The sequence below is a fragment of the Stylophora pistillata genome, chromosome 14 (genome assembly GCF_964205215.1).
Source record: "Stylophora pistillata chromosome 14, jaStyPist1.2, whole genome shotgun sequence".
Classification (NCBI taxonomy): domain Eukaryota; kingdom Metazoa; phylum Cnidaria; class Anthozoa; order Scleractinia; family Pocilloporidae; genus Stylophora; species Stylophora pistillata.
In genome coordinates, this window is record NC_142532.1 from 21754538 (window position 1) to 21767136 (window position 12599).

At 36.8% G+C, this 12599-nt stretch overlaps 1 protein-coding gene and 1 pseudogene across 6 annotated transcripts in view; both read right to left on the reverse strand.

Annotated features, from left to right (window-relative positions):
• Window positions 1-12133, reverse strand: part of LOC111336921 (tensin-3) — a 53325-nt gene extending 41192 nt beyond the window's left edge. For 2 of the 5 annotated variants that reach the window (XM_088745404.1, XM_088745403.1), the window contains exons 1-4: window positions 11817-12131; window positions 2236-2350; window positions 1789-1826; window positions 724-795 (exon numbers count right to left, since the gene is read on the reverse strand). In XM_088745404.1, coding sequence (XP_088601530.1) covers window positions 724-795; window positions 1789-1826; window positions 2236-2350; window positions 11817-11993 — 402 coding nt within the window. In that variant the 5' untranslated portion in view covers window positions 11994-12131. Of the gene's footprint in view, window positions 1-723; window positions 796-1788; window positions 1827-2235; window positions 2351-2579; window positions 2696-11816 lie in introns of those variants that run through there. The other 3 variants (XM_022943096.2, XM_088745405.1, XM_088745406.1) reach the window with 3 other exon arrangements.
• On the reverse strand, window positions 6232-9230 carry LOC148717060 (uncharacterized; annotated as a pseudogene). The gene is made up of 2 exons (XR_015995477.1): window positions 8698-9230; window positions 6232-8475 (listed from the first exon to the last, which is right to left on the reverse strand). The product of XR_015995477.1 is annotated as an uncharacterized LOC148717060 (transcript).
• Window positions 12134-12599: the final 466 nt, after the last annotated feature.

Here is a 12599-nt window from a genome sequence, read left to right on the forward strand (position 1 = left end):
CTGACAAGCTTAAGTCCTGTTAAAGGGGGAATGGGGGAAGATTAGACAGAACATGAAAAAATAAAATGTGGACTTGATGATCTATAATCTGCTACCAATCAATAACTCAGGGCTCGACACTAAGTTCTCAACTTACTAGCCAATTAGTGCTTTGCAGCAATATGCTTGTTACATCAGTTCTTAAATTTTACGACAATTTCAGTTTGTTTACTAGCCAAACTGGCTGATGGAAATTGAAATCCACTAGCCATGCAAAACTGAGTTTCTACTAGTCTGTGGCTAGTGGACTACCATTAGTGTTGAGCCCTGTAACTATACATAATTTTCCATAAAATTCTCAGTATAGGATGTACACTGACAGAACTTTATATTATTCATATCCCTTCTCAATTACTTTTTGTTTTAAATCACAAGAGAAGCATCAGCTTCTCATTGTTATCATGTGATAAGTTTTAATGTGTTTATAGCTATTTATAACTTAATTCAGAAAATCCATGCAGGTGTTAGCGCTTTTTCTTCCTATGCTAGCACAGGTTGCAATACAGATTGCAATGCCTGTAATGCAAGCATCTTATCAGGGCAAGTGAATGTTACAAGCTCACAATTGTTTATCCGGCCGGCAAGGTTTGATTAAGGGTTGGAGTGGATGGTGGGGGGACTGGGCTCAGGAGGAAGGCAAAAAGATGCAGCTGTAAACTCAGCCAAATATTCTGTAGCAATTACCTTGAATTTACTATGTGCTGAGTTGACAGAACCTTCTCTTGACCACTGCTCTTTAACCTTTATGAAAAGAGTCATTGGAACAACACAAAACAAATCATACAAATAACGCACATCTTAAATTAAAAAAAGATGGAAAAAACAGTCTGGGAGCTTTGAGGAAGGAGAATTTTTACCATAAATGTTCAAGGTTAGAATGAAACAGTTTTTTTCTTTTTTTTCTTTTTTACATACTGGCCCTTGTTGTTCAGAGGGTGGACTTTATAATAGTGATATCCACTGGTTAAATCTCAATCCAGTGGATAGCCCGGTACGTTTTGGGAACACTTGTCTGCAGGATAGTGATTTAATATATGCTGGATAGTGTTATCTGCTCTATGAACAACCATGCCCTGATGGAGAGGAGCTACAGAGCCCAGGCATAGATGACCCTTTTGCCCAACAACCTACTCAATGCACGAATGATTTTGGGTTCAAGATCCCTAAGTAAGCTTAAAACTAAACCCGCCACACCTGCTCTCCCACATTTAGTGATGGGGCTCTTTACAAACTGTTCCAGGTCAGAATGAAAGAATATTTTTGTTTGGCATCCTCATAGAGGGAAACTGGAGAGCCCAGACTTAGATGAACCCTCTAACTAACAATCAACTCAATCCATGGATGATGTTTAATTTGGTCTAAGAACCTGATCTATGCTAAAATGGTAAAGGCTGTGGTCTAGTAGCACCCAGCTGTGGCCCCTGCGGGCACCTTACTTTTGCTCTTTGGCAACTGGGGAATTTTAGTTTTTTCATATGCTGGGCACCATGGATTTTACAGTTTCAGAGCACTGGGCTTGATTCAATTTTCCTCAGAGCACAGCCTTGATGGTGATAGGTGAAATTTGCTCTTGAAACTATACCTGCTATGCATGCACTTCCGGTAGGAACCACAAAATTAAATGACTTACTAGCACTTAATTAATTGATTACAAATAATTAATTGATATCATTTATGTGTATAGAGGGTAAGTGCCCTAATGCATCAGATGAAAACATAATTTAAGGTAACCACAGCATAAGTTCTTACCATCTTCTCACACTTGTCATGGCAATGGAAATTACAACCTGCAAGTTCAGGATATAAATTAAAACATTTCCTTTACTTTTCATTGCAATGCATAACCAGATTTCAACAGATGGGGATGACCTCAACACAGCTTTCTCGTTAACTATGTGAATGAGTTCACAAACAAAACTTTGCTGATTGTCTAAAAACTAATTCAATCTCATGTTTGACAAATTTAAATCTTGGTATTGGTCATTAGTTCAAACTTATGACCTTTAATAGGGTTTAGTACAAGCTATTCAAGTTTGAAGTATCAAGTAAATGAAAACATATACACTCTATCAGTTTTATAGGCCAAAGAAATATAGACTCGTATGTATATATCACAGGAAATCAAAACATGTTCTAAAAAATGTGCTGCAAAGAGGTGTAGTATGACAAATCAAGGCAGCTAGCTAGTCCATATACCTTTACATATTTTTCCTTCACTATCAATTTCTCGACCACAAAAGCCACATTTCTCCAGCACAGCTAACAGGTCAGACTTAAAAACATGATCACAGGAGTTTGGATCTTTACCCTCCTGTAAGGGAAAGAAAGCATAAGTTGTTAAACACAAAGCAATTAATCTAATTAAATTTAAAATACGTTGTTGACTAGAACACCTAAATGTTGACCTCTGGAAGGATCTTCACATCCAGTTGAGCAAAAATTATAATGGTAAACAAACTAAGAATTTTCAGAAGTGCCCTCTTGTGTCACTAGACTTCTTATTAAATCAAATGCTGAAAAAAATTGAAAGTTACCTTTACCTTTGATTTAATTGTTACAGAACCTGCAAAATCATGCAGGATTTTTAGAGATCTCTTTTTCTTCAAAGCTAGCTTTGAGAACATACAAAAGAGATCTAAAAGAGGAAGGTGGAAGGATTAGACTAGCTCTTTGTTACTGCAGTGATACTGTCAACATCAGGACAGATAATCCAGATATTTAATATCCTCCTGGAATGTAATTTCAGATGCCAGCCATTTCTAGACATCTATTAAATGTCATTCAACTGTCTCAACCACATTAGCAACTTAACCCTTTTAATTAACACCTAAGAGTGACTAGCATCTAATTTCTCCTTACAATATCACCCCTGAATCAAGCATTAGGGTAGAGAGAATAAGAAAATGATCATGACTAAAAAAGCTCTTGACTCTTAGAGAAATTCTCCTCACAAATACCCTAAGAAATGTATAGAGAACAGTAATAAGAACCTGCATTAACTGATGTTAGAATATAAACCCTCAAACAAAAAGCAAACAATAATTATAAATGACACTTTTTAAATCTAATCTTTTGTATTTTTATTTATATTTTCATTTTTTTATCTCCTCAAAGCAGTGCCAGTACCAGAATTCTCCTGAAGTGTAGATTAAAAATTCAGAACATTTAAGTGTATGAGCACCCTTGCACAAGCATTGTGGAAGGCACATGCACCAACACCACACCTACATAAATCTGTACACATTACCTATTTGCATCATTAACCTTTGGACAAAACTAACCATTCAACTCCTCTAGAGTGAATGTAAATCCAAAAATGCAAAGGATCAATATGTGACAATGATAAAATATAATACAAATTTAGGTGTCTCAATCAACCCAGGTATTTGACAAGAGTGTATTTTGCTTAATTATCCAAAAACCAAAACCAGAGATCACAATAGACAATCAGATAAATTAAAGAAAACATCACAAGGTGCCAATGATGACTCAAAGTCAAAAAGCAACATTATGACTGTCCTAAATGTGGAATAAAAAGTGATTAATTAAGTTACAGTTAGTTAATTAACCCATTGACTCCTATGAGTGACCAAGACAGAATTTCTCCTTACAATATCAATACAATATCAAGCAGTCAAGTGATGAGAATAAAGAAAAACATCATCTATTAGGTGGATTATTAATCGATCCAATACCAATTTCTTAAAAACCAGCATCATAAAATTAAGAATCATATCATAGCAGACAGAAAGGGGAATTATTTACAAGATCATGGGGGTGAAAAGGTGAAACTTTCTGCATTTAACTGATTAAGAAAGGACACAAGCTGTCTGAAACAATCACAGCATGTGTAAAAAAAAAGCAAAATAGTTCAGGATTTAATGGCATTCAACTGCATAGATTCTTATAGTTAAAAGGAGTCTACTTGATATCCAGTACTGAAGACTAAAAACTTTTAATTAAAATGTACGTTTCTTGTTGGAGTTTCTTGCAAGGAGCAGTACAAAACTTCTTCAAACTCAGGACATAAACAAAGAATACTGATATTAACTATCCTTGATCTGAACAATTAACTGACATAAATGATCCAAAAATTAAACACAAGTGATATTAGTCAGTTGTCAGTTGATATCAGTAAATAATATTGATGTCATAATTGTTATCAGCCAATTGATGAGATCGAGTCACAAGTAAGGTTTTCTTAATTACCTTGATTGGCAATGATTACATTGTCATCACTTTCTTAGGAACATATGGTCAATTAGTAATAAATTACTGAGTTGCTATCCAAAATAATACCTCCAAGTGGAGAAAAAAACAAGGAAACTGTATACATCACTAAAGTCCATGAAAGTGAATAAAAATCAATCCAATCAATGCTTTTTGTTGACAGTCTATCAGTTGATAAACAAATGTTGAATCTTTTAGCTCATAATTTAAAGGTCACTAATTCTTACAGCTTATTAACTTAAAATAGCACCGCACGATTCATTATTCATTGTAGGCAAGTCAAGAAGACCACCTCTTAACAAATAGATTCCATATTGCCATGCATCTGCGTATGGGGCACCAACCCAGTCAATATTCCCTCTGTATTTCTGTGACCCAGTCTACTTTTGACATGGTCGACTCGACTTTTTATATGGTCAACTCGACTTTTTATATGGTCAACTTGACTTTTTACATGCTCAACTTTTTACTTTTTCTATGGTCAACTCGACTTTTTATATGGTCAACTTGACTTTTTACATGCTCAACTTTTGACTTTTTCTATGGTCAACTCGGCTTTTTATATGGTCGACTTGACTTTTTACATGCTCAACTTTTGACCTTTTCTATGGTCAACTCGACTTTTTATATGGTCAACTTGACTTTTTACATGCTCAACCTTTGACTTTTTCTATGGTCAACTCGACTTTTTATATGGTGAACTTTAATTTTACTCTTTTTATGGTCAACTCGACTTTTTACATGGTCAAGTGGTAATCTTTTGAATCGTTCCACAATGCATTGCGCCCAATCACTAACAAAGATGGCTGCCAATGCTCCACTCTTTGGCTTTTGAGGAAAGAATGGCCCAAGACCCCTCTAGAGAACGCAATGAGTACGGATTATTTCTATTGTTTGACAATCTAAAGCTACTGCTGTCTACAATATCCTCATTTGAAGAAACAGAAAGATGCAATAACTTGTCTTTTAAGGATCTTGACCTGGATAGCTGATCAATTGAGAACTGCTGCAGAGACCATCCAGTTACTCACATCAGACATTGGGAATAACGAAGATTTCATTGATGTGGCATCAATCCTAAACTTGTCTCTTATTAGGTTAGGAACTTGATTGATCAGCGGCAGCAATACAGAAATGGGATGCTAGATTTTCACAGTGAAAGGGCATATAGTAGCCTACCTCAGATTCAAGAAGGAACGGTCCTGGGCGCCCACCTTATGTCATTGAGGAAGAACAGATACGCTTTTTAAGAGAAACGCATTTTTCTTGGAAAAAGATATCTGATTTACTTGGTGTGAGTGAGAGTACCCTCTGGAGGAGGAGATTAATGTATGGCATGACTGACTAAGAAGAGTCAAGTTGGACTCAGATATCAGATTCTGATTTGGAAAACATAGTGAAAGAAATTCAAGAACTAACTCCAAATATTGGACAGGCCCGACTGGTTGGTGCTTTGAGAAGCAGGGGGCTAAATATTCCACGATGGCGTGCGAGAAATTGTCTTCAAACTCTCGATCCTGTTGGGACAGTTTTACGGTGGCGATCTGCAATTTACAGAAGAAAATACAACATTCCTACGCCAAATGCTCTGTGGCACATTGACACCAACCACAAACTCATACGATGGAGGTTAATAACTCACGTGTGCGTTGACGGGTATTCCAGAATTATAATTTATGCCCACTGCTGCAATAACAATAAAGCTGATACAGTCCTGGAACAATTTATTGGAGGTGTCAACAGTTATGGATTACCTTCTAGAGTGAGAAGTGATTATGGTATGGAAAATTTCAAAGTGGCAGAGTTCATGCTAGAGCAGAGAGGTGTTGACAGAGGTAGCATTACAACTGGTAGCTCTGTACACAACTGTCATGTAGAGAGGTCGCACAGAGATATTTACTCAGGAGTACTTTGCTTTTTTGCAAGAACATTTTCTCGCTTGGAGGATAATGAGCTACTGGATCCACTAAATGAGTTGCATTTATTTGCATTGCATTATACATACATTCCCAGAATCAATAAGTGTTTACAAGAATTCAAGGGTCAGTGGAAAAATCATCCACTATCTTCAGAATGAAATCTTTCTCCTATTCAATTATATACAGCTGGAATGCTTGAAAATGAACACTCTGGATATGCTGCAGTTGAAAGCGTGTTTAATGCTTGTAGTATGCATGATTATGGATTTGATCCCTCTGCCCCTGTCCCTTTGGAAGAAGAGAATTATCAGGTAGTAGTTCCAGAAACAACTGTCCCACTTTCTGGTCAACAGATAGCATTCCTAGAAAGTCACTGCAACCCCTTACAAGAAAATGACAGAATTAAGTGGTGAAAATACATACTTAGATTGTTTAAGAATTTTGTATTCTTTGCTTTCACAGGATATATATCAACTAAACTGACAGTAGTTGCAAACTTGTATTTTGAATAAGAAATCACTACTACAAGCTGCAAAATGCACAAAACACAATGCTTTTCATTGCACTTTATGTTTTTGAAAGAGAACTTTAAATACTTATGGAACTCATTGTATGTTTAATAAATCTAACAATATAACATGTTTTAAACCCAACAAAAGAACCCTAACATAATTTCCATCTGTCTTTTTTTTTTTACAAAATTCATGCTAAGAAGCCTTGATAACAAGATAAAGTGAGTGTGTTCAGTTGTAAGTAAGCAAACCAATCTTGTAAAGACTCAACTCAACGTAAAATTACATTGAAACTGAACAGTCTGAGAACAAATGAAGTTGAGTAAGCTATACATGGTGAGACCACTTTTTGGTACACATTTATGCTATTTGCTCACACTATGTTCATCTCCCAACTATCTGAATTTAAAATGGCCATGAATTCTTCTCTGAGCTCACAAAAGCTAGCATATGTGCTGGGCACCTCTAAGGTGTAGCTACAGGTGTGGGCAATAGACCTTCTCTGTAGACCTTTGCTCTGGGTGAATGCATGATATTGTCAACCTGTCAGTGACAAGAACATCAGATGCAGTTGTAAACCTCAAAAATGAGGTAAGCTTAGCTTGGTCAAGCCCTCTCATAAATCTCTTGAGGTGGGCCAGTGTTTCTGTCTCAGCTGCTGTAGCTGGACTGGCTTCAAGTAGGCCAATAACTTTCACATTACTTAGAATAATTGAAGAATAGAATTGATGTAAAGATTTCACATCTGAAAAATAAATCTTCAGGTGGGCAAGAATTGGTTGCCAGCAATCACTTACATATTTGGGTTTTTGCACTATTTCCTTATGAGCAACCTCTCTCATGATTTCTACAAAGTTACTGTGTGTGACTTTTCTCTTGCAGTCAAATGCTGACAAAAAGTCAAGCATCTCATCACTGTCACATGCAATACTACTGGCCAAGCAGCCTTTTATAAGACTAGTTTCAGATGGAGAAACATAACATTTGAAGGAATCTTGCAACATTTCAGGGGTAATGCTCCCCTCACCAAAAATACAACCAGCAAGAAAGGCTTTGCTTGATTTATAGGGAAAGTACTGACTCTCAGTATATCCCTTAACAAGTATCCTTCCCACTGCTTCCCACCTATTGCGGTCAAAATCATGCCTAATATAAGGGACTCTTTCAGTCTCCCCCAGCATGTGGGACTCGTAGAATTCTCTCCAAAAGAGGGCAAAAGCTTCCCTTAGGACCCCATTTCCCTGACCAGCCTCTTCATGGCCAAGCTGATTTATTATGATGGCATTTAAACTGAACTTAAAAATGAAAGGATCTGAAAAGATGTCAAGCATATCAGCTCTTTCATTTGACCTGTGAACTCTGATGACTTTAGTTGGCACTTCACCATTATTTGATGGTGAAGTTGGTGGAAATATTTCATTAACATCAACTACAACTTCATAATTATTAACTGACTCATTGTTCTCCATTTCTGGCAAGTAAGGCATTGGATCTTCAGTCATAAGTAGTTCCCCCGGGTCTGTGGATACAGCTTCACTGTTTTGATGTTGCAATGATGAGGAACTTCTATCAACGAGGTTTTCTGAAAGGTCACCAGTGAATTGAGTAAATGATGGTATCATAAGCTCTTCATCATCTTCATCCCTATCTATCTCTTCAAAGGGCTCCAGACATCTGATATACACACTCCCTTGACCTGAGAGTTTTATCATTCTCTCACCATCCATTCTAACTCCCTTTGCTAGTTTTGGCATTACTAGAGTTCCATAACAAGCCTATAAAAAAATACAGTTACAATCACAAGAATGAAGCAAGTTCTCATAAACACCTTTCAAAGAATGCACGACTGAGTTAGCCACTTAGAACTAGACCTTATCTACAGTGTAGGAGTTCTTCTTGGAGTCTGCCTTACAACTTAATGTACTTCCTAAATTAATATACTCAGTTTCACTATTAGTTCTTTATCTCACCGAGCAGGAGAAAAACCAAAAAATTACCTTGAGGTATTCAAACATAATATCCTCTCTTGGAAGTTGACTTTCAATATTTCTTTTCAAGTCTAAGTAAGACCAGTCTCTATTAAAAGGAAGTTGGTGGATAATCAAGCCCCTCTCTTCGAGCTTTACTCTGTTGACGTGACTTGGTACTTGGTTTGTATTAGGGTTTGGAATTATTACCAGGTCTTTGTGGAAAATTGTCTTACTGGGACACCCAGTCTTGTTTCCTTGTGACTTGGAACTCATAAAAGCACTCGCTGAAGTTTGTTTTCTAGTTGTGGTGACCCCACATGCGCTGTAAGTTGGGAATCGACGAGCGAGCTCTGCTACAATTGAAGGGCTTGATGATGGAACAGAGGAAGTCGAAGCAATGTTGGTAGCTGTGAACACTGCCACATTTCGAATGTCATTATTCTGTAGATTGCCGATGGCTTCGAGGGCCTGCTTAGCTATAGCACACACCGAGGAGATATGCTGAAAGTCTTCGTTATTGTCGGTCATTTTGTTAGAGTCCTAACACAATGCATTGTGGAGATTACAAAGTCAAGTTGACCATATAAAAAGTCGAGTTGAACATAGAAAAAGTCAAAAGTTGAGCATGTAAAAAGTCAAGTTCACCATAGAAAAAGTCAAGTTGGCCATACAAAAAGTCAAAAGTTGAGCATGTAAAAAGTCAAGTTGACCATATAAAAAGTCGAGTTAGCCATATAAAAAGTCGAGTTGACCGTGTTAAAGTAACCTGGGCCACAGAAATACAGAGGGAATATTGACTGGGTTGGCGCCCTATATCTGTGCACTTATACATCACAGACAATGCTGAAATGTGGTAAGAACAAAAACATGGCACAGAAGGCAGTCACAGTGTGTCACAGCGAGTGAGTGTGTGATCGATGCTCTCCACCACCACAGTTTGATCCTTCTGTGATGTATCACTGTGCAGACCCCTAACATCACGATGCATGTATCTATTTCATTTATATAAAAAAGAAGCAAAAAAAATTAAATCAGGTAACGTGTGTCCTATTGATTCACCCTCTTATATAAAGAATCTTACATTTCATGAAGCAATATCATTGTAAGGACAACATGAAAAATTTAGCCTGAATTTTTCTGACAAATTTGCCACGTGTACCCTGTATTAACCAACTTCTCACTCCTTAAAAATCCATTACTTCTATTTAACTTTATGACTTCTCAATTATTTCAAATGATGTTTTCTCTTACAGGGAAATAAACCAATCATTACGTATGATGCACGATCCTCGCAGTAGATAGCGCTATTTATGCAATAGCGAAAATCAGACCTGAAAAAAATCAGGCCTGTACGGGACTCGAACCACTGACCTCTGTGATACTAGTGCAGCGCTCTACCAATTGAGCTAACAAGCCAACTGGGAGCAGGCCTGCTCCCAGTTGGCTTGTTAGCTCAATTGGTAGAGCGCTGCACTAGTATCGCAGAGGTCAGTGGTTCGAGTCCCGTATAGGCCTGATTTTTTTCAGGTCTGATTTTCGCTATTGCATAAATAGCGCTATCTACTGCGAGGATCGTGCATCATACGTATCTAATCCCGCAGTTCAAAATATATGAACCTCATATATTCATTGTATCTCAAACCAATCATTGAAAGGATTCACACCAATTGAGAGCAATTTCTAGAAGGCCGGGTAATATCGTGATCATGCAGATCCTTTGTGACATCAGGGAAGATGATAGAAAAATCTGGAAACATAATTTCTGTTACTGATACAAGTATCACTGAATTGAAAAAAAGGAACCTAACAGAAAACTTGTTATAAATAATAATAGGTCTTAATTCATTCCCGCTATTGATCAACGCATATGCTTGAGTGATTGTATAATTATTTTTAAAACTAACACTGACAGGAAAGAATACTTATAAAGAGAAAACAAAAAGGTAGAGCTATATTGGCTCACAGCAACATCTTGGTGAAATTCTGTCAAACTTTTGTAACTTCCTTACACAATTTTTTTAACACTTTTTTCCTGACCTTTGCAAAGTTATCTTTCTTCATTTCCTTGCACATATCATGCAGTTTTGACTTAATTGCAATTCTTCTATAGACTGTGACAGGTTACCAAAGCATAACTCCGTCAGAGTCAGTCATAATATGAAATTAGTGGCAAACAATCTCTTCTAGCCAATTCATTTAAAATATTATAATAGCAGTTCCTTCATAGGAAACCAAAGCTATATTTGCACATACCTACATAATAAGCAGTTGCCATAATAATAAAAAGTACCCATTCAATAAATAAGTAATTCTTTTGATTCATTTGGACCACAAAACATTTAAATTTCGAAACCAAAATAAATATCTGGCATTCATATGTTAATTTGCCGCTATTGACAAGTTGAAGTAGCTAGGGTTAACTTAATTTGCCTAAAAAGTGTAAAGGATCAATACGGGTAACAAAATTAATTTCCTTAGAGATGCATTAAAAAAAAAAAAAAAAAAACAGAAAAACCCTTTGCTTTCAAATAATTACCAATCGGTTGTGATGATTCATTTCAATGGCGTAGACATTGTTCAAGAGTTTGTGTACATTTCTTTTGGATTTTGCTACATTCCATGGCGGATTCGTTTGAGGATTGTATTGGACACATCCTTGACGAGTTCGTGCATAAATAACTCGGAAGTAAAAAAAATGTTTCTCACGAGAAACTACGATGAAGCTGAACTATGTGAACACTATCACAGAGATTGTTTTTGCTGCTTCTTGTACCTTGAATGAATTAACTCATAAGCTGAAATAAGTCTTTTAGTTGTGAATTGAATTAGTCTTCTGTCTCTCACGGTTACGAAACGAATCATTTATTTGAAGGCCTCATATGACTACAAAAAAATAATCTGTGATCGTCGAATGAGCGAAGACCACTTTCGTATGAAACTCCCTTCTCGCACAAAGTCAAACCGTGTTAGAACTGTAGTTTTCTCTGAATAAATATTACAAAATGTCAATATTTACAACGCTGGCATTGCGGAGTCAAAGATATATCTCAGAAATCCTGCTGTGAAATCCTAAGCCATTTGACAAGGGATCTCATAAACAAAACTTCTTATGAATTCTTTTTTGTCTAAGCAACAAGATCACACACCTGAGAAACACAATCCGGTGAAGAATCATCCGGTATAGATTCGTAATCGCTAGAAACACGGACTTTGGGTGGATGAAACTTCAACCAGTGATCTTGAAGCTTCGAGGCACTCGGAAAGTCGACCAAACATGCTGGGCAAATGAAGCCTTCAAGAGCTGTGTTTGCAGCTTTGTTCATTCCATTCAAAACACAGCTGAGTAATCGATAGATAGAATTGATCACATAAAACAAACACGGGGCAATGTATCCCAAGTCAGTGCACCATATTTTCGTTTTTTGAAGGCATCTGGTTTCTGAGCCAATGGGTAGCAAATCAATAAATATTACTTGGTTATCAAATCAATAACATTCCACTAAAGATCATAACAAACATACCGGAAACTTGCTTTGTCTGGTAACAGGAAAGCACGTATGAAAGAAAGGAAGTCGTTAAACAGAGAATCTCTGGCGGCTGTTCGCAAGAACGGCAAATTAATCAAATGCTAATTAAAATAGAAATTTCAGGGACGTGATGACAACGCGTGATTCGATATTGACCAAATTCCACCTTAGAAAATTTATTTTAAAACGACGAAAATATAGCTAGTGTTTCGCCCTCACAATACAACGCTAAAGGCACTCAATTTTTTTTTCGACGAGTGTGTGAAATCAGTCTTTGATATTCGATGTTTAGACTTTCTCCATAGCCTTAAAAAAATGTAGAGCTGATATATCGGATCGATTGCGTTACCTGTCACACATAAGTCTTGAAAAATCGTCACAGATGTCCATTGACGTCAGTGG